The sequence below is a fragment of the Salvelinus namaycush genome, chromosome 36 (genome assembly GCF_016432855.1).
Source record: "Salvelinus namaycush isolate Seneca chromosome 36, SaNama_1.0, whole genome shotgun sequence".
NCBI classification, from domain to species: domain Eukaryota; kingdom Metazoa; phylum Chordata; class Actinopteri; order Salmoniformes; family Salmonidae; genus Salvelinus; species Salvelinus namaycush.
In genome coordinates, this window is record NC_052342.1 from 5,521,435 (window position 1) to 5,546,964 (window position 25,530).

Consider the following 25,530-nt stretch of genomic DNA (forward strand, 5'->3'; position numbering starts at 1 on the left):
ATGTATTCACCCCTTCACATTTTTCCTATTTTGTTGCCTTACAACCTGGAATAAAAACATTTTTGGGGGGGGGTTTGTATCATTTGATTTACACAACATGCCTACCACTTTGAAGATGCAAAATATTTTTTCTTATAAAACATTCGGAAAGTATTCAGACCCCTTGACTTTTTCCACATTTTGTTATGTTACAGCCTTATTCTAAAATTGATTAAATCATTTTTTCCCCTTATCAATCTACACACAATACCCGATAATGACAAAGCAAAAATAAGTTTTAAGAAATGTTTGCAAATTTGAAATATCACATTTACATAAGTATTCAGACCCTCAGTACTTTGTTCAAGCACCTTTGGCAGCGATTACAGTGCCTTTCACTGAGGAGTGGCCTCCATCTGGCCACTCTACCATAAAGGCCTGATTAGTGGAGTGCTGCAGAGATGGTTGCCCTTCTGGAAGGTTATCCCATCTCCACAGAGGAACTCTGTCAGAGTGACCATCGGGCTCTTGGTCTTGGCCCTTCTCCCTCGATTGCTCAGTTTGGTTAGGTGGCCAGCATTAGGAAGGGCCTTGGTGGTTCCAAATTGCTTCCATTAAAGAATGATGGAGGCCACTTTATTCTTGGGGAACTCCAATGCTGCAGAATTTTTTTTGGTACCCCTTCCCCAAATCTGTGCCTTGACACAATCCTGTCTCGGGGCTCTTTTGACAATTTCTTTGACCCCATGACTTGGTTTTTACTCTGACATGCACTGTCAACTGTGGGACCTTCTATGGACAGGTGTGTGCCTTTCCAAATCATGTCCAACCAATTGAATTTACCGCAGGTGGACTCCAAGTTGTAGAAACATCTCAAGGATGATCAATGGATACAGCATGCACCTGAGCTCAATTTCGAGTCTCATAGCAAAGAGTCTGAATACTTATGTAAATAAGGTGCTAAAATTTCTAAACTTGTTTTTGTCAGTACGGGGTGCTGTGTGCAGATTGATGAGGAGCATGTTTAATCGAATCCATTTTAGAATAAAGCTGTCACGTGACAAAATGTGGGAAAATGCACTGTGTGAAGGTGTAAAAACGTGAGCAGGTCTGCCGCTGTGATGGTCCTCTCCTCTCTATGCTTTTGATGTTGACCTTAATCCTTCAAAGCCTGGATGACGTGTGTGTGTGTGTTAGCACTACTGTCTTTTACCCAATTTAATGTACCTGCTGCAATGACTTAAATTCTCTGTACAGTGCATTGCATTTTTTACTAGTAACAGCAGAACTACATATCTCTTTGGTGTAAGTTCCCTTTCTGTTAAAGAGAAGAGCGTCTGAATCCTCTGCCCCCCTCCCTGCAGAGTTAATCTGAAAGCCAGCCTGCTCTCTGCGCGTGAAGGATTAGAGAGGGAGGGAAGGAGCGGGAGACAGGGTAGAGGGAGGGTGGAGGTTCCTAGCCTTAGCCCGCTGGACTGAAGCTAACATGAAAGGACAACTTTCCCTCTGGGTTGCCATGGAGACAGCTGTGTACCACGTCGTTCGGAGGTCATCGTCGCTGCCCACCGCCGTCCCCACCACCACCACCACACACACCCACAAGTTGAGTTGCATTTACCCTAATGAAAGCGGAGAACATATTTTCTCTGAACTTGTAGCATAGTTTTGTATGGATGTAAGCCTGGAGCAACACATAACGTAATTTTAAATCTACAATACAAAATGTACTAATCAGCACTAGATTACTTCAGCATGTTGGGTTTTTACCTTCTAATTTCTCCAGGGACCTAAAAGTAATATTTTTTCACCTTTCACCTTTATTTAACCAGGTAGGCTAGTTGAGAACAAGTTCTCATTTACAACTGCGACCTGGCCAAGATAAAGCAAAGCAGTTCGACACATATAACAACACAGAGTTACACTTGGAGTAAAACAAACATACAGTCAATAATACAGTAGAAAAATAAGTCTATATACAATGTGAGCAAATGAGGTGAGATAAGGGAGGTAAAGGCAATACATAGGCCATGGTGGCGAAGTAAATACAATATAGCAATTAAAACACTGGAATGGTAGATTTGACAGTAGATGAGTGTGCAAAGTAGAAATACTGGGGTGCAAAGGAGCAAAATAAATAAATAGAGTAGGGGAAGAGGTAGTTGTTTGGGCTATTTATAGATGGGCTATGTACAGGTGCAGTGATCTGTGAGCTGCTCTGACAGCTGGTGCTTAAAGCTAGTGAGGGAGAAGTGTTTCCAGTTTCCGAGATTTTTGTAGTTCGTTCCAGTCAATGGCATCAGAGAACTGGAAGGAGAGGCAGCCAATGGAGGAATTGGCTTTGGGGGTGACAAGTGAGATATACCTGCTGGAACGCGTGCTACGGGTGTGTGCTGCTATGGTGACCAGCGAGCAGAGATAAGGCGGGACTTTACCTAGCAGGGTCTTGTAGATGACCTGGAGCCAGTGGGTTTGGTGACAAGTATGAAGCGAGGGCCAGCCAACCAGAGCGTACAGGTCGCAGTGGTGGGTAGAATATGGGGCTTTGGTGAAAAAACGGATGGCACTGTGATAGACTGCATCCAATTTGTTGAGTAGGGTGTTGGAGGCTATTTTGTAAATGACATCGCCGAAGTCGAGGATCGGTAAGATGGTCAGTTTTACGAGGGTATGTTTGGCAGCATGGGTGAAGGATGCTTTGTTGCGAAATAGGAAGCCAATTCTAGATTTAACTTTGGGTTGGAGATGTTTTATGTGAGTCTGGAAGGAGAGTTTACAGTCTAACCAGACACCTAGGTATTTGTAGTTGTCCACATATTCAGAACCGTCCAGAGTAGTGATGCTGGACGGGCGGGCAGGTGCAGGCAGCGATCGGTTGAAGAGCATGCATTTAGTTTTACTTGTATTTAAGAGCAGTTGGAGGCCACGGAAGGAGAGTTGAATGGCATTGAAGCTCGTCTGGAGGGTTGTTAACACAGTCCAAAGAAGGGCCAGAAGTATACAGAATGGTGTCGTCTGCGTAGAGGTGGATCAGAGACTCACCAGCAGCAAGAGCGACATCATTGATGTATACAGAGAAGAAAGTCGGCCCAAGAATTGAACCCTGTGGCACCCCCATAGAGACTGTCAGAGGCCCAGACAACAGGCCCTCAGATTTGACACACTGAACTCTGTCGGAGAAGTAGTTGGTGAACCAGACGAGGCAATCATTTGAGAAACCAAGGCTGTTGAGTCTGCCAATAAGAATGTGGTGATTGACAGAGTCAAAAGCCTTGGCCAGGTCAATGAATACGGCTGCACAGTATTGTTTCTTATCGATGGCGGTTAAGATATCGTTTAGGACTTTGAGCGTGGCTGAGGTGTACCCATGACCAGCTCTGAAACCAGATTGCATAGCGGAGAAGGTACGGTGGGATTCGAAATGGTCGGTGATCTGTTTGTTAACTTGGCTTTCGAAGACCTTAGAAAGGCAGGGTAGGATAGATATAGGTCTGTAGCAGTTTAGGTCAAGAGTGTCCCCCCCTTTGAAGAGAGGGATGACCGCAGCTGTGGTAACATAATTTAACCTACTGTATCGTGTTTCTCGAAAGTATGACGTCAGCATGAATATTTCCATGCAGTTCTACGAGACATTTTTGTTTTTGACCGATATCGCCATTCGTAATGTTCCTCTAACTCTAGTTGTAATTAACATCTAGCTATTTTACACTTTTTCCATATTTCTGTCAGGGGTGTGTTATTACTACAGGGACACAGTGTTGCTCCAAACCTGCAGTCTTTGGAATGGCTGGGCCTTGTGTGCATTTAGTGGTCAAAAAAAAAAAAAAAAAGTGTCAACAAATCAAAATAGATTTTATATTTGAGATTCTTCAAATAGCCACCCTTTGCCTTGGTGACTACCTCGTGAACCTAGTTGAGAGAATGCCAAGAGTGTGCAAAGCTGTCATCAAGACAAAGGGTGGCTACTTTGAAGAATCTCAAATATAACATCTATTTTGATTTGTTAACACTTTTTTTTTGGTTACGACGTGATTCCATATGTGTTACTTCATAGTTTTCATGTCTTTACTATTATTCTACAATGTAGAAAATAGTCCAAATAATGAAAAACCCTTGAATGAGTAGGTGTTGTAAAACTTTTGACCGGTAGTGTATACTGTTTCATACCAGGGAAATAGAAGTGTAATTCTCTAAATTGCCATCCAAAAGAGCAATTGTCCAAGAAATATGCTTCAAGTGTTGATTTCTTACGTTGTGAGATGGTGAACATGAGATTCCCTTTTTTTCCCATCCTATTTATTGAATATCGGTTATCAGTGGAATTATCGTCCGTAACCGATATAGCGGTAAAAGGCCAATATCAGCCCATAGTATCGGTGCACCAATATATCGGTCGGACTGTACTGACTATCCACACATCCAACCGTTGCACACAACCTTACACCCATAAACACACACACACAAGCACACACACGCACACACACTCAGTCAACGCTGCTGCTCTATTATATAGTATTGATTCCACTACCCATTTTATTTGTAAATAGTGTATACAGTCCATTATTACTATGCATACTACCTCTTCTATTACATCTACTACTTATCATGTGTTATTGATTAATATACTGCGTTGAGGGAGCTAGCTCCTTAGCATTTTGCTACGTCTGTTATTCCCGCTGTAAGCTGTGTGTGACGAATGCGTTTGACTTTAATGCTAGGTTGTCCCGTCTTCAGTCAGCTGTAGTTGCGACAGCCATAACATTTAGGGCAACAGAAAGGCATTAAATGTAATTATCGGGTAGGGTGAGACCATGTTGATTGTAGGCCTTGTTCTCTCTCTCTTGCTCTTTTTCTCCTCTTTTGAATCCCTCTCTCTTTTCCTCTGATCATCATTCTGAACCACTTCCACCTACTCAAATGGCCCTCCAGGGCTTTGACAGTGAAAACAATGCAAAGCTTGAACCCTCCACATATTTGAATGTGGCTGGTGTTATCACAGGCAATTTGCATGTGCAGACACGAGGGAGGTATCTTATAATAGCCCTTTTAGAAAAACCATCACAGCCTGCTGTCTGTAATATAAACAGAGGTGTGTGTGTGACAGGGTGTCAGAATGGAGGGAGAAATGGAGAGGTTGTAGAGCATAGACCGGAGAGGAAAATGAGAACTTTTGAAAGAGAATGGAGATATGGAGACAAGTGTACAGATGGACACCCTGCCCAATCAATAAGGTGTTTTCTCACTGCTTTGTTTATGCAGCAGGCAGCTGCTGTGTGTACGCGTATTCCTATCTCGACAAACCTCTCGTACTCCATTTCCGCCATCTCGCATTGATGACAATATGGATCATTTCATAACTCTGATTCTGTCAAGGACCATTTTTCTGAAGCCAAACATGAATCAACGGTTAACCCAGCTCGATAACAATACTGATTGCAGTTGGAGAACTTTTAGCCAAATTGATCAATCCGGTCATTACCCTGCTGGATCTCCTCCATTCTCACCGGAGAAGTGTCAAATCAATGACGTGATGTCCGATAGAGGCTTGCTTAGGAAACGGACTAGAAGTTTGGGGAGGAAGTGCTGTTCTTTCTACACCGTGGGGGATAGCGACACTCCTCGTCTGTTACTGTGTGAAGTCTGTATCGACTCAGATCAAAGTAGTTGGGCCCACTTCCACTTGAGTTAAGATACTGTGTCCTTTAAAGCCCATACGGTTTGTACTGACATATTTGGATGGAGTTTGTGTAAAGCTCCTCTTCCATACTTGTTAAGTTCACTTCTTTGGTGAGTTTCCTGATGATAAGATCTATGTTCCTGATAAAGGCCTATGGAATAGGAATGTGTCAGTGTCATTCACTGCAGTCCTTCCACCCTTCAGACCAACCTAACAGGAAACCAAAAAAAAAAAAAGAAGCAATTTGATAACTTTGTTCACTTGTCAAGTCTGCGAGGGCCTGCTGCCAGTGTTTTTGACGTCTGAGAACGTTCCGGAGGTCTTTGACAGAGACGTCTCAGTGTGGAGAGGGAGAGAAAAAAGAACCAGATAAAAGACGGAGTGAGTTTCTCTGCCGTCTCTCCGGATTGGCAGGAGGCCCATGGGAATTGTGGGCATTGGTGTTTTCAGGCTAGCATATCAAATGAGCTGTTAGGCTGGTTTTGCTTTCCCGTGTAGGCCTACGGAGTCTCATAAACATGATGAGTTAAAGTTTATGCTAAAGTCGTGGTCACTGTCTCTATAAAAACTTCGTATAAACCTCACCCAATCTCTCACTCTTGCTAAAGAAAGGCCTCTGTGGTACTAATCACTGGTTAATAACACGTCACTGTAGCACAACCAGGCAGCAGTTTTCTCCAGATCCACTGCTCTCCATCCGGCATGCAGCTTTATCCATATCACGGCTCAAACACATGTCCGCTATCCCATCCATACACGCAGTCTGCCAGTGAGAGATATAACAACCAGAGCCTGGCCAGCTCTCAGCTAGGTGTCACTGCCAGGGGGACACTGTCAGCACTGTCCATGCTATCGCTCACCACCAGACACTCTTTCTCTCTTTTCCCCTGGTGCTGATGACGTGGATGTCGATTTAAGGCAGCCCCCCAAACCTCTTAGGGGTGGGGTTAAATGCAGAAGACACATTTCAGTTGAAACTGGCTATTTAACGTGTGTGTGTGATCACCATTCTTCCATGCCAGGTGCCACCCATTGAAATCCTATCAGTGACACAATTAGTCACCTATGGTGTACTGTAGTTTCTGTGTGTGATCCGAGTGCTTGTATAAGGCAAGCTGTTCATGATCAGTTAACTTAACCCTGTGTAATGAGGTTAATGCTTTGTCATATAAGCTTTTTCATGTTTGTCATTAGTCATGCCAATGGAGTTTCCCATTGAGAGCAGCAGTAATATTTCACAGGATTGGTTGATACAGGGCAGTGAGAATCTAGTTTTAATCTAGTATAAACTTTTATTGGACTCTCGGGGTTTCACCTTTTCATGTCCGGAAGTATGTGTAGTATTTCAGAGGCTGACAGGACCAGAGCTGGGTTTTGCCTCACGTCACTGCTTCCTCTCCCCATGGAGCCTTCGCCTGTTGACCTATATGGGCCGATCAGTGTAAAGGCTTAAGGATAATACAGTAATTATTGTAATTAATACATTTCGTTCTCCCTCCCTGATTCTGACTGACATTGAGCTATCAAGGGAAATCTTGTCTTCAGTAATAAAATGTTTCACGAGATAAATCAAAAACAAAGTCACACTTGGTAAAATACATTGCAAATCCCTTGAGCAATGTTCCCTCACTGAGCAAATTTCAGGTCGGCTGAGCGCAAACTTGAAAGTTGTGAAAGTTGTGAAAGTTCTGTGTGACTTCCGGCGCACATTTCCTGTGGACACTGAGGCTGTACCCGCTTGAAGTTAAAGTTTATGTCACCTAGTAGGCTACTGTGGATATTTGATCAGAATGTAGGCCTACCGAAAACAATGGCGAAAAACACATTCCATAACATTTTAATATGGAAATAGCTGTTCTATAATTCAGCCTACAGTAGCAGCCAATGTGTGATGTTCAATGCCTACATTTCATGAGACTTTTGGGAAAAAATCTACATGCAGACCTTAACCTGTTTATCCACTTGTCCTTCTGACAATGAGGTCACTGAAAATAAATGTTGTTTATTGCAAGAAACCATTTTATATAATGAATTATTATTCCCATAACATTATTATTTTATTGCACTTTTTACCACTTTTTCTCCCCAATTTTGTAATATCCAATTTGGTAGTTAGTCTTGTCCCATCGCTGCAACTCCCGTGCGGACTCGGGAGAGGCGAAGGTCGAGAGCCATGCGTCCCCTGAAACAGGACCCTGCCAAGCCGCACTGCTTCTTGACACACTGCTCACATAACTCGGAAGCCAGCCGCACCAATGTGTCGGAGGAAACACCGTACAGCTGGCGACCGAAGCCAATGTGCATGCCCCCGGCCGCCACAGTCGCTAGAGCCCGATGGGACTAGGACATCTCAGCCGGCCAAACCCTCAACTAACCCGGACGATGCTGTGCCAATTGTGAGCCGCCTCATGGGTCTCCCGGTCGTGGCCGGCTTGCGACACAGCCCGGGATCAAACCCGGATCTGTAGTGACGCCTCTAGCACTGATCAGCGCCTTAGACCGCTGCGCCACTCGGGAGGCCCCCATACATTATTACAGAGAATCAGACAAATGATGCTACTCTCTGGCTATTGGCTACTTAGCTTATTCAAGACCGTCTCAACATACAACACTTCCCCTTTAAGACATAAAAAAGCTCTTTACCTGACTGGCTTTTCAAAGAAGGCTAGAAATGCACACATTTCAACCACTCCCCCATTGTTGACTAGAAATAACTGGGCTAATAACTGACTAACTAGCAAAGAATATGAACAGGTGTGCGGCTCTTACTTTGATCTCATAACAAGCCCATCTACTCAAGACCACTCATCCTGTTGCCTAAACAGTCCAGTTCAAAGTGAATGGCACAGATCCATATATGGCAATGGCCTACTGCAGCTCTGATTTGGTTATGGCACACCGGTCTGTGTAGAGTACAGGCCTGAGTCGTGCCTGTCAATGCAATAAAATCCTACTCCAATGCGCTCTGCCTACAAGAAAATCTCTTGCAGAGTTAGTTTTGTTTCGGTATATTACATTGAAAGTGGCTAATATTGCATTGATTTGTTCCCAATTCCCACAGTAGAGCGAAACGTTAATACAGTTCACTAAAGGGGAAAGCTTTAGAAAGTTGAGTGAAGTTCAATCTCGTGCTTATCTGCGCCGGATGATATTTCGTCTGCCTGGTAGTTTGAGGGGAGCTGCGTGCCAGTTATTCCCTTGAGCGCTATTCGGAAGACACATTTCGGTTGAATGCATTGTTGTACAACTGACTATGTTTTTCCCTTTCCCCTATTATCTAGCACATATCTAATGCAGGCCCGTGTGTCTGATTTCCAGTCTATGTCATGTGTGCCATCACTAGTCATTTAGATAAATCATTCAGTTTTCATGATCAAAGCTCTGCAAAGGGGTGTTGTCATTGGTGCATGTTGTTCAGAAAGCAGTTCACAGCATTCAGTGGCGTGACACCCTGCAGCCTTGTGGCTAGTGTGCTTCCTTGCTGGACCCGAACCACAAGTGTGCTGCTGTGCTCACTAAGGTGAGGTGAGTCAAACTGTTTTCACACACAGCCCCTCCAGCTGTCACTCGCACACCACACTAAGCCAGCCAAGTACTCTTCTACCATAATGTTGATGAGGATACAGCGGCCATAGATGTCTACTACTGTACAGTACAGCCAGAGGAGGAAGGAGAGGGAATTTCATAACAGTAGTGAAACATTAGTTATCCTTTTTAGGTAAAGCGACTAAATATATTCGCACGTCACCAAATTATTGATTTTAAACACACTGTTTTGCAATGAAGATCTACAGCCCTCTGTAGGGTAGCACCATGATGTAGCCAGAGGACAGCTAGTTTCCGTCCTCCTCTCGGTACATTGACGTCAATACAAAATCTAGGAGGCTCATGGATCTCACCCCCTTCCATAGACTTACACAGTAATTATGACAGGTTGGAGGACGTCCTCCGGAAGTTATCAGAGTTCTTGCAGCATGAACTGACATGTCCACCTAATCAAAGGAACAAAGAATGAATCTAGTACTGAAAGAATAAGCTACAGCTAGCTAGCACTGCAGTGCATAAAATGTGGTGAATAGTTCACTCAAAGAGAAAGACAATAGTTGAACAGTTTTGATCAAATACATTTTTAGAGTGATTGTTCACTTATCTAGCGAATGCAGCTAGCTTGTTTATCCTACTCTGAGGGGGATGCTATGTTAGTTAGCTGGCCATGGCTATCCAACACTGGAACTCTTCCAAGTGTAACTGCATGCTGACTGTACACTACTGCATGATTGTAGCGGGTTTACTGACGCGTTAGATCTAGTAGCTATGTGGACTATGGCGTTAGCTAATTTGGTGACCGATGTAGGTTGTCTGTAGCGGTTATGATATGAAGGTTTGGCTTGTAAAGTTTTTTTTTTGTCTGGTTACAGACAGCTGATGTGTTGTGCACTGAAGTCCACAAGCAAAGGGAAATGGTGAAAGGAGGAGAGTGCGTAGTTGTGAGAAGGAATTATGCAATGAGCAAAGTGATCATGCTGTTTTTATGTGGCTGCTATGAAAGTGAACTGTGTTTGCGTGTGATCAGGGGTGTATTAATTCTGCCGAAAAACCATTCTTAAACTGAACCAAACGGGGATAAACATACCTGAATTTGTCCAATAGAAAATCTTGTTAGATGTAGGCAAGAGTGTGCAAGGCGGTACTGTCACCTTACTCAAATTTTCTCTCGACCTGTTATAAACTATCATTCATAGTCTAGGTTGTAGCAACTTCATGATGGTTATAGGGACATTTTGAGTATCATTTTGAGTATCATAGTAGCTTGTTAACGAAGATTTGGTTATGGAAATGTGATTGGCCTATAATGTTTACTCACAATGTAATCCCGAGTTAATTCAACTCCTAAGGAGTCAAACGCAATACTAACGTATATGGTCCCATTTGAGGTGTAAGGGTGTATAAGTCTCATTTACATATTTCTTGCTGTGTCATATAACGGTGGCTTGCAATAGGCTTGGGCGCTATCCAGATTTTCCACCTGGGATTTACGGTATTACCGGCATAGCACACAAGGGGGCACTAAAAAAACAGATATTGAAACAAACAATTTATAAAAATCAAACTCCAAAAGAGCAAATGACAAATATGACAATGATGCCCCTCCCACATCTGTGCATACTCCATAGTTTTAACTCCCTGTCTCGGTTTACTCTTCAGTTATCAACACTATCACTTTGAGGGTTAACATAAATTGACTCTAGTGGTGTTAACGCGGAAAATGTTAACTCTGTGATTTGAACTCTGTGTACTAGGCATGCAGTTTTTTTGCTCCAAACATATTATAGTTTTTACCCCTCATTTGTGCTGCGTGCTGTGATTTCTGATGTGGGTTATTTTAATCTCTTATCTCCATTGTACACTGCCGCCCACGTCTCTATTCCTACCACAGCTATTCTGGAGCCCTGCTGAGGCTGCCACACAGCTCTCTCTCTCTCCATCTCTCTGCCTCGCTCTCTCAGGCCCGTGCCTCTCTCGCTCACTCTGCTCTTTCTCTGTTTAAAATGTGTCTATTTCGATATTTCTTCAATCTATTTATAACATGTTCTGTCGCTGATCCACTGGGAGCAACAGATGGACAGACTCCCTCTTTCCCTCCTCTCTCTCTCCACTGTGTTTTTCTTTTCCCCCTCTGTCAGTCATTTGTCTCGTTCCAGTCTGTGTGTCACTCTCTCACACCTGTTTGGTTCTTCTTCTCTCTTTCTCTCTGTCTCCACCTGTTCATCATTCTTTGGCTTTTTTAAAGATGGACATCCCATGGATAATTTAGCTATTTGATTTAAAATGTTAGGACCACGTTAGCTATCAAAAAAGTAAATAATATTTGATAAAATATTGAATTTGGCCTTTATTACTATAGCCCATGGAAACGCATCGAAAGCACAGTCACAAATGGCCAAAAATATATCTAGGAGATATAAGAAAGCTCAGGAAATATATTTTTGGACACATGGCCTGCTCGTCAAACATCTCATTTCCAAAATCATGAGCATTAATATGAAATTGGTCCACCCTTTTGCTACTATAACAGCCTCCACTATTCTGGGAAGGCTTTCCTCTAGATGTTGGAACATTGCTGCGGGGACTTGCTTCCATTCAGCCACAAGAGCATTAGTGAGGTCGGGAACTGATGTTAGGAGATTAGGCCTGGCTCGCAGTCTGCAATCCAATTCATCCCAAAGGTGTTTGATGGGGTTGAGGTCAAGGCTCTTTGCAGGCAAGTCAAGTTCTTCCACACCAATCTCGACAAACCATTTCTGTATGGAACTCGCTTTGTGCACGGGGGAATTACCATGATGAAACAGGAAAGGGTCTTCCCCAAACTGTTGCCACAAAGTTGGAAGCACAGAATCATATAGCATGTAATTATATGCTGTAGCTTTAAGATCTTCCTTCACTGGAACTAAGGGGCCTAGCCCAAACCATTATTCCTCCTCCACCAAACTTTACAGCTGGCACTATGCATTCGGGCAGGTAGTGTTCTCCTGGCATCCGCCAAACCCAGATTACTCCGTCGGACTGCCAGATGGTAAAGCGTAACTCGTCAGTACAGAGAACGTGTTTTTACACTGCTACAGAGTCCAATGGCGGTGAGCTTTACACCACTCCAGCCAACACTTGGTATTGTGCATGGTGATGTTAGGCTTGTGTGCGGCTGCTCGGCCATGGAACCTCATTTCACGAAGCTCCCGACGAACAGTTCTTGTGCTGACGTTGCTTCCAGAGGCAGTTTGGAACTCGGTAGTGAGTGTTGCAACTGAGGACATCACTCAGGTGTCCCGTTCTGTGAGCTTCTGTGGCCTACCACTTCGCTGCTGAGCCGTTGTTGTTCCTAGACATTTCCACTTCACAATAACAGTACTTACAGTTGACCGGGGCAGCACTAGTAGGGCAGAAAGTTCACTAACTGACTTGTTGGAAAGGTGGCATGCTATGACGGTGCCATGTTGAAAGTCACTGAGCTCTTCAGTAAGGCCATTCTACTGCCAATGTTTGTCTGTGGAGATTGCATGGCTGTGCGCTCAATTTTATACACCTGTTAGCAATGGGTTTGGCTGAGATAGTAAAATATTAAGGAGTGTCCACATACTTTTAACCCCTTATTTTTGTTGGCACAAAACTACTTCCATTCTTCCATTCGTTTGTATAGAAAAGTCTCTTCCTCTCGACATTCAGTCAGACTAGTCCTGTGACACTTGTGGGGGTCTTAGAACAAAACGGAGAACACCATCGTGCTCATGAGTTTCCCTTTCCATAGTGGTGTCATTAATTCGTAGCTCAAACGGTTCAGACACTACAGCAGAAGTTGGCACATCAGCATTACCGACTTCAGACGAGTCCCTTGAAACTTGTGGGGGTCGTAGAACAAAATGGAGAACACCATCGTGTTCGCGAGAGTCTCCCCTTTCCAGGCCAAACGGTTGAGACGAGACAGATGTTTTTTACGAGAGATTTGTGGGATGTCTCATGGTATGACAAACACAGCTGTAGCTCGGTCACCTTCCACCGCAGACTTGGAAGGCCAACATATGTGGATGCAGTGGATTGAGACCGATATCTCTAGCTTAAACTGATGGATTTTGACAGGGATTTTTTAAACGTTACTTAGATTGACGCACGGCTGCGACAATAGACTCTTAAGGATTAGTACCTGTGATCTGACACGTTGCAGGTGGAAGTGGCGGCCGAGGCTTAAGGCCTACCCTTTGCGACACTTTCTTTTCGCTGCCTTGGCAACACAGCCGAGAGAAGCAGCGAGTCAGGAGCATTGATGGCTTATTGCCACCTCTCCCATATTTCAGCCAGCACTGCTAGTGTGTAGTGTGGCCTTTGTTAAAGTTGGTCTCCTGCTCTGGCCATTGTGTGGTTTGTATCGACGCGACGGTGTGGGCCAGGGCTCAAGATAAGAGAGTAAAATCCTCTTAAGGAGAATGGATTGGGGCTTTAGCCACATCTAGGCTGTGTGTGTGTGGACGTTCAGTGTGTTTAGGCAGGTATGTGTGTACACGTGCCTGCCTGCTGGCTGTTTGGAGCAGATACAAGATTGGTGTTTAGTGTCTGGGTCTTTGCCCGTGGACGCCTTACTGAGATGCATTACCGGAGTGTGAACTGAATACTGAACCGGGCCGACAGGGAAGGCTGGCCTACCTCTCTATGTGACTGGGGATCACCATCAGTGTTTAGGAAAGGGCCATTGCCCCCAAAGGAGGCAGACACGCATACAGACTCTTGCGTACCATTCTGTATTCATGTTAGCATACACATTTCCAGTCGTTCATAAAATTTAAATGAACATAAATTCACTCCGTTCATTAATTCAGCCATTTATACATCCAATCACTCATTGGCTCATTTGTTCATTCATTGATTCACCCACTTACTCAAACCATTTGCAGAAATATCTTTTGACTACTTATCGCTTTCTACATCTCACCGCCTCCATCTTTGCTGCCCTTCCTGTGCATCCTACCATCTCTCCTTTTTCCCAACACATTTGTTTGTTATGCAAAGCTGTAGCTCTCTGTGTCCCATCAATCCCTCTGCCAAGAAACCGGTTGACATCTTTTTTTTGCATAATACAGTATTTCCTCCCTGGTCTATGATGAATAACATTCCGTGACATTAATACACTCTTAGTTTTTGTCATTATGATTATAGAAAAAGTGTTTAACTGCCTGTATCCTTAATACGTGCTTATGTGCCTGTAGATTTAGCACCTGCATACTCTCATACGTGCTCAGAACATTTGTGGCAACATACCATTGGGCATGAAAGTTCAGAACGTATGGAAGTGTAGATTATGAAATACATTCCAGCTATTGTGTTGGATAGTAAATGAAGAAGGCTGTGTCCAGTGGGGTGGTGATCATGGTTGACCCCAGGGCCTGGTTCTTAGTGGTCTGGGTCTGTCTGAAAGAGACCGTCTGTGTATGAACTAGTACGGCGTAACAGACCGTCTCGCCCCTGGGAATCAGAGGCTTAAGGAGGGGGCTGAAGGAGAGAGGGAAAGTGACACACACACACACACATTGGCATTACATCGACACTGTGCACTGAGTCACTGATCCTGCCAAGGGTCGAAAGAGCGTTGACTAAGACCACGCACACACTAGAAAAGTCTCTTCCTCTCGACATTCAGTCAAGTCATCTGACAGACACACTATACACCGACCTCAACTTGACTCGCCCCTCCCCAGGCCCTTCAGCAACATATTTGAGTGTGTGTATTAACATACACACACTTTCACTCGTTTTCTTTGTTGTTGTCCAAAGGGCTCATAGCAAATGCCGTAGGTTGCACTGGGTATTATGCTGTATATGAAGAATTGACCAGCATTACATTCGGTACCTCAATAATGTCTCCGATGGCTTAGCTGTGTTATGATGAGGATTCTCTGTCAGATTCTCTCCATTACTATGACTCATCCCATTGCCCTTTGTCTGCCAGGATCTGTAAAGTCAGCTGCACCGATAAAAAATAATATATATTTTTTAATTTTTTAAAAATATTGATGATAATGATGATTATGCGGATGGATCTGCAACACAGGGCCTTGGGCTTCTGTGGTGTAACACACTTGGATGAGTAGCACATTGTCATAGAAAGGCTCATTCACACCCAGAGTAGGTTAGTGCGGCGGAGTCATCTTTACCGTATTCATGAGGCCCGGGGGTACCCAGGTGTGCCCATCTATCTGGGGCTAGCCTCTGGTCTTTAGAGGGGTAGGGATGGTAAAGGGATATGGCGGTCTTCATTTGCATCTGCCAGTGTTTGTGTGTGTGCGCCATGGGTCTTCACTTGCGTACTTACCTGCCGCGTTATCGGTTTTATAAAACCGACTTAAGTGTGCGATGGGGCTTATTTTCAGTGGCAACTGATTCAGGCTTATCAGTCTCTCTTACAAAGTCTTGTAAAAACACAATGTCTCCCCGCGATAAACGGCGCACCATTTATTTGAATGGACCCGTCTGCATTTGAAATGGCCCTTTTTTTAATGACGGACTAACCAGAATTCTCTGCTGCTTTCAGGGGGGCTTGCACTCGTTCCCTCTTAAGACGCTTTCTCTCCATCGTTCGTTTCCTCTCTTGCTTTTAAAGTTGAACTGTTTGTCCTTTTTTTTCTCCTTCTGAAAATAATTGGCTCTCTATTTTAAATCAGTCTGTCTGTGCTGCCAAGGCCGAGACGGTGTAAAGTAAGGTCTCCCGGAGGAAGGAGAGGAACGAGGGAAAGAGGTGAGGAAGTGTCAACCACACACTTCCTCGCATCCAACCAGAGAAGAAAGAAACCGATGAATTGGCCTCTTCAAGGCATTGGGGACTGAGAATCGACTGGACCTGAAGGAGTCAACGGCACCAGATGTGCTAGATTCCCGTCAAGTTAGTGACAGAGGAGCGTTTGATTGCAGTGAAAATAGCTGCTGCCTGCCCCCGTTTCTCAGGCCTGACAGCACTCTCTCTCTCTCTCACTCCTCATCTGGGGATGACTGACGCTAAATAGGTCAGCTCCAGGGTGAATCACACAACACTGTTTTAGTTGTGTTGCTAATGTTTAAAATCACACCACTTAAGAGTCGTTAATGAGAGAGTGATGGATATTCATACTCTTTGTGTGTCACGACTTAAGGTGATTTCAGACCAATTGGATCATCTTATTTACATGGTCGTTTATAGAAATTGGATTGATGAATTGTGATGATCTTGAAAATCATGTTTTTGCATATGTTTGTGGAGAAAATATGGAGGTTTACATGGTCTTTCTGTCTAGACCCATTTAAATCCCCATGTCATTAAAAGGATGTAAATGTAAATCGGGTACCATAACTCCTCATTTGAAATCCATTATCCTTTACATTAGAGCAATTGACTAAAGTCATATAGAATTAATACAAGCATAGTGAGAATAAAAACGTGGATGGTTGAGCTACTGGAAGTGAGCAGCACTCTAAGTCCTGTTATGTCACAGATTCGGTGACGTGGGAGAATGGGAGCATGCCAAAGTCCGCCCGGCGACCGGGATTAACGCCTTGTAAAAGCACATCGGATAGGTGTGATTGGGATTAGACGTTTGTAAAACAAGACGTGATTGGAGGGACTTTTAGTGACGCTCCCTGATCACATCTGGCTCGAGGAGCAGGGATTAGAACCGTGCAAATGCACATCTGATTGGAGGAGCACCGATTCTACAGGCCTGTAAAAGCAAGTCTGATTGGAGACGTGAATGTTCGGAAATTGCACCTGATTGGTGGTTTTGTGTGATTAGGATGTTTTGGAATCAGATTGGATGAGAAAGTATCAGAGCCCTGTGAAGTTCAGGTTTGATCAAAGATGGTGGATTAGAGATGGAAAAATGAAGTTAAATATATCCTGTTATCTCTAGAGAAATCCTTCAAGGAATCAGGCATTGTCCAATATGGCTCAAATGAGGCACACAGATGAATCACACAACACTGTTTTAGTTGTGTTACAAGACATACACACTCACAGATTCCCTGACATATGGGTAGCATTGCTCTGGCGTTAACCAATTGGATTGATGAGGATTTGGTAATTGACCTAGTTACACACACTCCCTCAATACCTGCCTGGCGTGCACCTGTTCTGAGCCATTGAGCTTCCTCTGCAGGTGAAAGACGGTAGTGTACTCCCTCCTATATAATTGCATATGGCGCAGCCTATGGAATTCCCCATGCCATGCACCTTTTCAACACATGTAACCTGTACATAAACCACATCTCTATTTACTTCGCCATACATTTCAAATGTCACAGCAAGAAAGGGCCTCTTCAACTCCTTGCACGTCATGTTGACAGGGGCTTACATGCAGGGTTGGGGTCATTTCAATTCTAGCTCGTTCAAGAAGTACCCTGACATTTTATTTATTTAGAACCACCTAAGGTTTCCTACACTTTTTGTCCCTATCACTCTGCAGTCTACCTCTGGCACACACTGAGAAGCCAAGGTGAATGTGTTGTTATGCCTAAGTGTTTATCAAACATTAATACACTATATATGCAAAAGTATGTGGACACCCCTTCAAATTAGTGGATTCGGCTATTTCAGCAACACCTGTTGCTGACCAGTGTGTAAAATCGAACACACAGCCATGCAATCTCCATAGACAAACAGTAGAATGGCATTACTGAAGAGCTCAGTGACTTTCAATGTGGCACCGTCATAGGATGCCACCTTTCCAACAAGTCAGTTTGTCAAATTTCTGCCCTGTTAGAGCTGCCCCGGTCAACTATACGTGTTGTTATTGGGAAGTGAATCTGCATCTAGAAGCAACAATGGCTCAGCCGAGAAGAAGTAAGCCACACAAGCTCACAGAACGGGACCGGCGAGTGCTGAAGCGCGTAAAAATCATCTGTCCTCGGTTGCAACACTCACTACCGAGTTCCAAACTCGAAGCAACGTCAGCACAAGAACTGTTCTTTGAGACCTTCATGAAATGGGTTTCCATGGCCGAGCAGCTGCACACAAGCCTAAGATCACCATACGCAATGCCAAGTGTCGGAAAGAGTGGTGTGAAGCTTGCCGCCATTGGACTCTGGAGCAGTGGAACCGCATTCTCTGAAGTGATGAATCACACTTCACCATCTAGAAGTCCAATGGACGAATCTGGGTTTGGCCAGAAGAACATTACCTGCCCCTATGCATAGTGCCAACAGTAAAGTTTGGTGGAGGAGGAATAACCATGTTTTTCATGGTTTGGACTAGGCCCCTTAGTTCCAATGAAAGGAGATCTTCATGCTACAGCATACAATGACATTCTAGATGATTCTGTGCTTCCAACTTTGGGGTGTTTAGGTTCTGAACAAACAGAGTTTGTTGTCTAAGATAGACAGTCCTTCTCTGTTAGGCAGAAACACAGTTCCTCTTACTGGTATTGTCATGGCCACACCCTCATGGGTGTGTGTGTGAGAGAGAGGACTATAATCAGATGGTCTTTGGGTTGGGCCCCTGTGCCCCCCTTCCTCCCACCAGTGTCTTCTCGCCATCTGTTAACCTTATCTCGAGTTGAGTTCCTCATCCCTCATTGTCCTGGTTCCTCAGCAACTGGTCTGCCTTATCAAGGACTGAAACTAGGCTGTTGCACTTTGCCTCCCTCTTTAGGAACATTCATATTCTGCAATAACATACAGTTGAAGTCGGAAGTTTACATACACTTAGGTTGGAGTCATTAAAACTCGTTTTTCAACCACTCCACACATTTCTTGTTAACAAACTAAAGTTTTGATAAGTCGGTTAGGACATCTACTTTGTGCATGACACAAGTAATTTTCCCAACAATTCTTTACAGACAGATTATTTCACTTATAATTCACTGTATCACAATTCCAGTGGGTCAGAGGTTTACATACACTAAGTTGACTGTGCCTTTAAAGAGCTTGGAAAATTCCAGAAAATGATATCATGGCTTTAGAAGCTTCTGATAGGCTAATTGACATCATTTGAGTCAATTGGAGGTGTACCTGTGGATGTATTTCAAGGCCTACCTTCAAACTCAGTGCCTCTTTGCTTGACATCATGGGAAAATCAAAAGAAATCAGCCAAAATTGTAGACCTCCACAAGTCTGGTTCATCCTTGGGACCAATTTCCAAACGCCTGAAGGTACCACGTTCATCTGTACAAACAATAGTACGAATGTATAAACACCATGGGACCACGCAGCCGCCATACCGCTCAGGAAGGAGACGCGTTCTGTCTCCTAGAGATGAACGTACTTTAGTGCGAAAAGTGCAAATCAATCCCAGAACAACAGCGAAGGACCTTGTGAAGATACTGGAGGAAACAGGTACAAAAGTATCTATATCCACAGTAAAACAAGTCTTATATCGACGTAACCTGAAAGGCCCCTCAGTAATGAAGAAGCCATTGCTCCAAAACCGCCATAAAAAGCCAGACTACGGTTTGCAACTGCACATTGGGACAAAGATGGTACTTTTTGGAGAAATGTCCTCTGGTCTGATGAAACAAAAATGGAATTGTTTGGCCATAATGACCATCGTTATGTTTGGAGGAAAAAGGGGGACGCTTGCAAGAGCAAGAACACCATCCCAACTGTGAAGCACGGGGGTGGCAGCATCGTGTTGTGGGAGTGCTTTAATGCAGGAGGGACTGGTGCACTTCACAAAATAAATGGCATCATGAGGGAGGAAAATTATATGGAAATTATTGTCACTTTAAGGCAACAGGGATCCTCAAATCAATCAAGAGGTGTCAGTAGGTCTAAAGAGCTATAATCTCAGCTAAAATCAGACACATTTACACACATTGGCTTAAACAGTAAAATCAGATTCGATTCTGGGGTATAATGGTCTTGGTGTGGATTGCTTTTACCGAGTCTTGAAGCAGCTACAGCCGTGTTTGAGCGTTATAGGACGGACTGATAATACTTAATATTACTTATTACTTAATTGAAGCAACATCTCAAGACATCAGTCAGGAAGTTGAAGCTTGGTCGCAAATGGGTCTTCCAAATGGACAATGACCCCAAGCATACTTCCAAAGTTGTGGCAAAATGGCTTAAGGGCAACAAAGTCAACATATTGGAGTGGCCATCACAAAGCCCTGACCTCAATCCCATAGAAAATGTGTGGGCAGAACTGAAAAAGCGTGTGCGAGCAAGGAGGCCTGCAAACCTGACTCAGTTACACCAGCTCTGTCAGGAGGAATGGGCCCAAATTCACCCAACTTATTGTGGGAAGCTTGTGGAAGGCTACCCAGAAACAATTTAAAGGCAATGCTACCAAATACTAATTGAGTGTATTGAACTTCTGACCCACTGGGAATGTGATGAAAGAAAAGAAAGCTGAAATAAATCATTATCTCTACTATTATTCTGACATTTCACATTCTTAAAATAAAGTGGTGATCCTAACTGACCTAAGACACGGTATTTTTACTAGGATTAAATGTCAGGAATTGTGAAAAACTGAGTTTAAATGTATTTGGCTAAGGTGTATGTAAACTTCCGTCTTCAGCTCTATGTGAATAGAATAGGAACTTTCTACTCTTCTCCTTTTCTCACTCAGTAACTTTCCACACACCTAGTTCATCTTTACCCTTCCTTGACCCCTAACATATACATTCCTTATACATGTTAAGTAATTAATAAGTTCTAGTATGGTAACATGAATAAGTTTATTTCAAGCTAGAATCCAACAGTGGCAACAGTTTGGGGAAGGCCCTTTCCTGTTTCAGCATGACAATGCCATGGTGCACAAAGTGAGATCCACACAGATATGGTTTGTCAAGATCGGTGTGGAAGAACTTAACTGGCCTGCACAGAGCCCTGACCTCAACCCCATCGAAAACCTTTGGGATGAATTGGAACGCTGACTGCGAGCCAGGCCTAATCACCCAACATCTAATGCTATCGTGGCTGAATGGAAGAAAGTCTCTGTAGCAATGTTCCAACATCTAGTGGAAAGCCTTCTGAGAAGAGTGGAAGCTGTTAGAGCAGATATTCGGGGACCAACTCCATATTAATGCCCATGATTTTGGAATGATATGTTTGGTCATGTATTGTATGTTTAACACGTCCGCCATTAATTCTACAAACTGGGGTCCTTCGGCGCGTCCCTCTTCAGTTGAATTCAAAATTAGCTCTCCTCTTGGTTTGAGCTACCAGGTGGATATTTCCTCTCAACATTTTTCAGTCCAACGTCTTGATTTATCTATGAAGGACACGCTACATTAAACTCTGTGAAACGGAATTTAGTTCATTTCCTGCTTCTGTCGGCTGAATTTATTAACGATTAATAATTCAGTGGCTGCAGCGGTTGGCCTCTTGAAAGATGAAAGCGGAACCTGGAGGAATTGGAGTCCTGCTTCGCTGTGACGTTGCTGTACAATGAATAACCTGGGTGAATTTTAAACGTTTTAAGTGGTTCTCAAATACGTACTCGTCGTGACTTTAATAAATGAATGTCCCCCTCACCATGGGGTAGCCTACTAGTTCGTTGGACTCAGTTGGACGGGACTTGGATTCAATAATTGCGTTGAAATTAGTAGCACGTGATATTGACATGTCAATTATCTCACGTCACAAATAATCAACACATATTAGTGTTAGGGCTGCTCAAAGCCCGCTGTCATGCGTGTTGCAGTGATCTGAGATCTTGTTGGCAGCATGATGAGACACCTTATGTAAACAAGATCAGTCTATATTTCTGGTTCACCAAAGAGGTCAACTTTTAAATGACTCCATTGTGGTAATAATATATAATAACCAGGCATCAACTGTAGCTCATTGATTCTTTGTTAAATATTCAATTCATCCAAAAGTGAAAATGCTGCCCCCTATCCCAAAGAAGTTTTAAATATCACCCTGGATATTTGATCGTTTTGTGAATGTGTTGACACTGCTCTCGTACCGAGAAGGCGAATGGAACGCGGAAGTAACAGGGGGACGTCTTTTAGCGTGGTCACGGGAATGTGAAAACGGGAGAAAAGATGACACTTACTCACCCTAACCACAAGGCGAGGGAATTACCACGGGCCCTCGAGGTGAAGGTGTGTGCCTCAAGACTCATGGCTTTTGTTTTGTCTCTCTCCTATAGATCACCAGAAGCTGGAGCGAGAGGCCAGGATTTGTCGCCTGCTCAAGCACCCCAATATCGGTAAGTCCCATGCTGTACAAGGCTTATACCTTCAGTGCCCTGCTCCCTCTAACCTCTTCCCTCTCCTCTTTCTGGACAATGTGCCAGCTGACCCTTCACTGGCAGCAGTAAGACTAGGGAGGGTATATTACTGAAAATGTTCTAAGTTTTCCAGTAAACTACCAGAATGTTGTTAACTTTCAAGGATTTTATGTAATTTATCACAAGACATCTATCTAGTGGCCCTTTTGGGTCCCTGTAATTATTTCTGGCCCTCTTTGTGGCCTTATCGCATGTGAAATATATACAATTAATCAAATTGAATGACCAAGTTGTAAAAAATGATCCTTAATATAAACCATCAACTTAGTTAATACCATTGGTGTTTAAAATGAAGGTTTCAGCATGTTAAACACGAGCAGCACCGCAGATATTGAGATGAGTGAGATGCAAGACTCCGCTCACACACACTATCTGTGCAAAGGTTCACGTCACACTGTTCACAGCGTGGTCGCCAGGGCACCATAACAGCGGAGAAGTTGAGCCTCGCGCTTCAACGCTCTTAGTTGTTGCGGAAATTGACCCACTATATGGTTTACTTTATGCATGCATCGAGAGCATCCTGACCTGACTTGCAGCACCGCGTTGTGTGGCAACTGCTCGGCATCTGACCGTAAGGCGCTACAGAGTGATGGGTTTGGATTTCTGAGCTTTATCTATTATTAATCATTAGTTATAAAAGAGACATGAGGGGTGCCATAATGATGCTTGGGAGGAGCTGAGCGCAGGGAAAATGGTCACATGTGGCAGTACTGATAAGGGGAGGAACCGTTTAAGGCCCATTCAGCTCCATGCCTAGCTGCCTATGATGCAATGTTTAGCGATAAGGAGGAGACTTCACCCAAGGCGGGGTACGTATACTAACACGGGTGAAACCATGTCTTTGTTTAACGCAGCTGTATTGACCCTCTGTGAAGAATAAACTTGGTTTAAGCTTTCAGTGTCCCTTGAGTTTGCACTCTGAAATGTAGAACCTAACAAGAGGGTAGTGCATACGGCCCAGTACATCACTGGGGCCAAGCTTCCTGCCATCCCGGACCTCTATACTAGACGGTGTCAGAGGAAAGCCCCAAAAATTGTCCGAGAATCCAGTCACCCAATTCATAGACTGTTCTCTATGCTGCCGCACGGCAAGCGGTACCGGAGCGCCAAGTCTAGGACCAAAAGGCTTCTTAACAGCTTCTACCCCCCAAGCCATAAGACTGCTGAACAATTCATCAAATGGCCACCCCTCCATTTGCTTTGTACACTGCTGCTACTCACTATTTATTATCTATGCGTAGTCACTCTACCTCTACCTACAGGTACAAATTACCTTGACTAACCATTACCCCCGCACACTGACTCTGTACCGGTACCCCCCCTGTATATAACCTCATTATTGTTATTTTATTGTGTTATTTTTTATTATTTTTTACTTTATTTGGTAAATATTTTCTTAACTCTTTCTTGAACTGGACTGTTGGTTAAGAGCTTGTAAGTAAGTATTTCACGGGAAGGTCTACACAAATAAATATGGTTGAGTCTACTTTTAATTGAAATTATCATTGTTGATTTGATGGTTTTAAATTAATTCTACTATTTGCTGTTGAACCCATATGGTATATCCACTAGAAACTCAGGAACAATATGGACACAGATTTAAAAAAAAATCTATATATGAATATTAAAAATAAAAAGTTATTGAAGTATAAATTACCAAAGTTACCATAGATTGCCATAAATTACCTGTTAATACCAAAGATGACAGTAACTTTGGTAAATTACCGGTAGCTTTGGAACCCTAAGTAAGACCAATCACACTTATGTCATAATTGCCTGTGTACTGTCCACACACACACACACACACACACACATTGACCATCTGTCTCAGTCCTGGCCAACCCACTGTGCCAGAGTAGTTGTTCCCATCCTCCATGGCTAAAAAAAAGTAGTGAGAAAGGAGCTGCTGTTTTCCTGTAAAAAAAAGAAATAATAAAAGCTGCTGTACATATGTCCCCAGGATCTCACACGCATCAGGGGAAGTCACATTCTTTGAATCCATACCACCTCCACACACACACCCTTACTTCCTGAGACTATCCTCATTTTGAAAGCAAACAAACTCGATGACACTGAAAACCATTTTAAACACTGAGTAAACGCTGGTTGAGTCATCCCATGCGCAGTGTCGTCTCTTGATAGTTTGTGCAGACCCCATCTGTGTGGCTTCCCCATCCCCCGTAAGCTGCCAAGGAACCCACAGAGGCCAATTAAGACTTCACTAGCAACGTGACCACACTGGGTGGGTGTTTTTTTTTTTCTTTCTTTTTTTTTTTTTCAGAAACGATGAGGGGGTGGAAGAACAAGTGGATGATAGGGGGTTTATTTTGTTTGTCTGTTGTCGGTAAGACAACTTAGCGCTAAAATGCATGCGAGGGAAAATTGGCAGGAAGAGGGTGGTTTTGGATTGCCTTGTGTCTATCGGCCCTGGAGCTATTGTTGTGTAATCCGAGCTTTATTAGGCAGCTTTAGATGGCATGATTTGATGTTCTGTGAGAAGAACAGCCTCCGTGAAGCCTCAGTTTCAATGGGATCCCGGGCTCTTTTTATGTTTTTTAGCCTTGCCTTAATGTGGATTACGGGATAACACAAATGCCTAGCAGGATGGATACTATCCTGCCTAATTATTATACCATCAAACCATGTATCTCATTTATCTCAGGTTTCAGGCTCTATCCTCTTAGGGTGATGTCTCAATCGCTACCCCATGTTTTAAAAAATCTTTTTTTTATTTCACCTTTATTTAACCAGGTAGGCTAGTTGAGAACAAGTTCTCATTTACAACTGCGACCTGGCCAAGATAAAGCAAAGCAGTGCGACACAAGCAACAACACAGAGTTACACATTATTTAAGGACTTAACTATAGCGATAATACCCCAATTGATTCAAATGAATGAAGACCCAGTTCCCGTATTTCTACAGTATTTATAGGTCCATCCCCTTTTCTTCTTCGAGGTCATCCGTCTCTGTTTCATTCTCTGATTGGCTGGTGCACGTAGTGATCACCTCGTAGGCGTCTATATCCAACCGGTAGAGCCATCCCGCTCCTTAAGGTCGCCATGACAATAGAGATGTCAGTCAGGAATAGAACTAATGAAGACATGAGTGGATTCTTAGAGAAAG

General features: G+C 43.6%; 1 protein-coding gene across 4 annotated transcripts in view; it reads left to right on the plus strand.

Moving 5' to 3' along the window:
- LOC120030240 (calcium/calmodulin-dependent protein kinase type II delta chain) overlaps window positions 1-25,530 on the plus strand; it is a 118,802-nt gene that overhangs the window by 41,047 nt on the left and 52,225 nt on the right. For all 4 annotated transcript variants that reach the window (XM_038975587.1, XM_038975590.1, XM_038975586.1 and 1 more), the window contains exon 3: window positions 22,266-22,325. In XM_038975587.1, coding sequence (XP_038831515.1) covers window positions 22,266-22,325 — 60 coding nt within the window. The remainder of the gene's footprint in view (window positions 1-22,265; window positions 22,326-25,530) is intronic.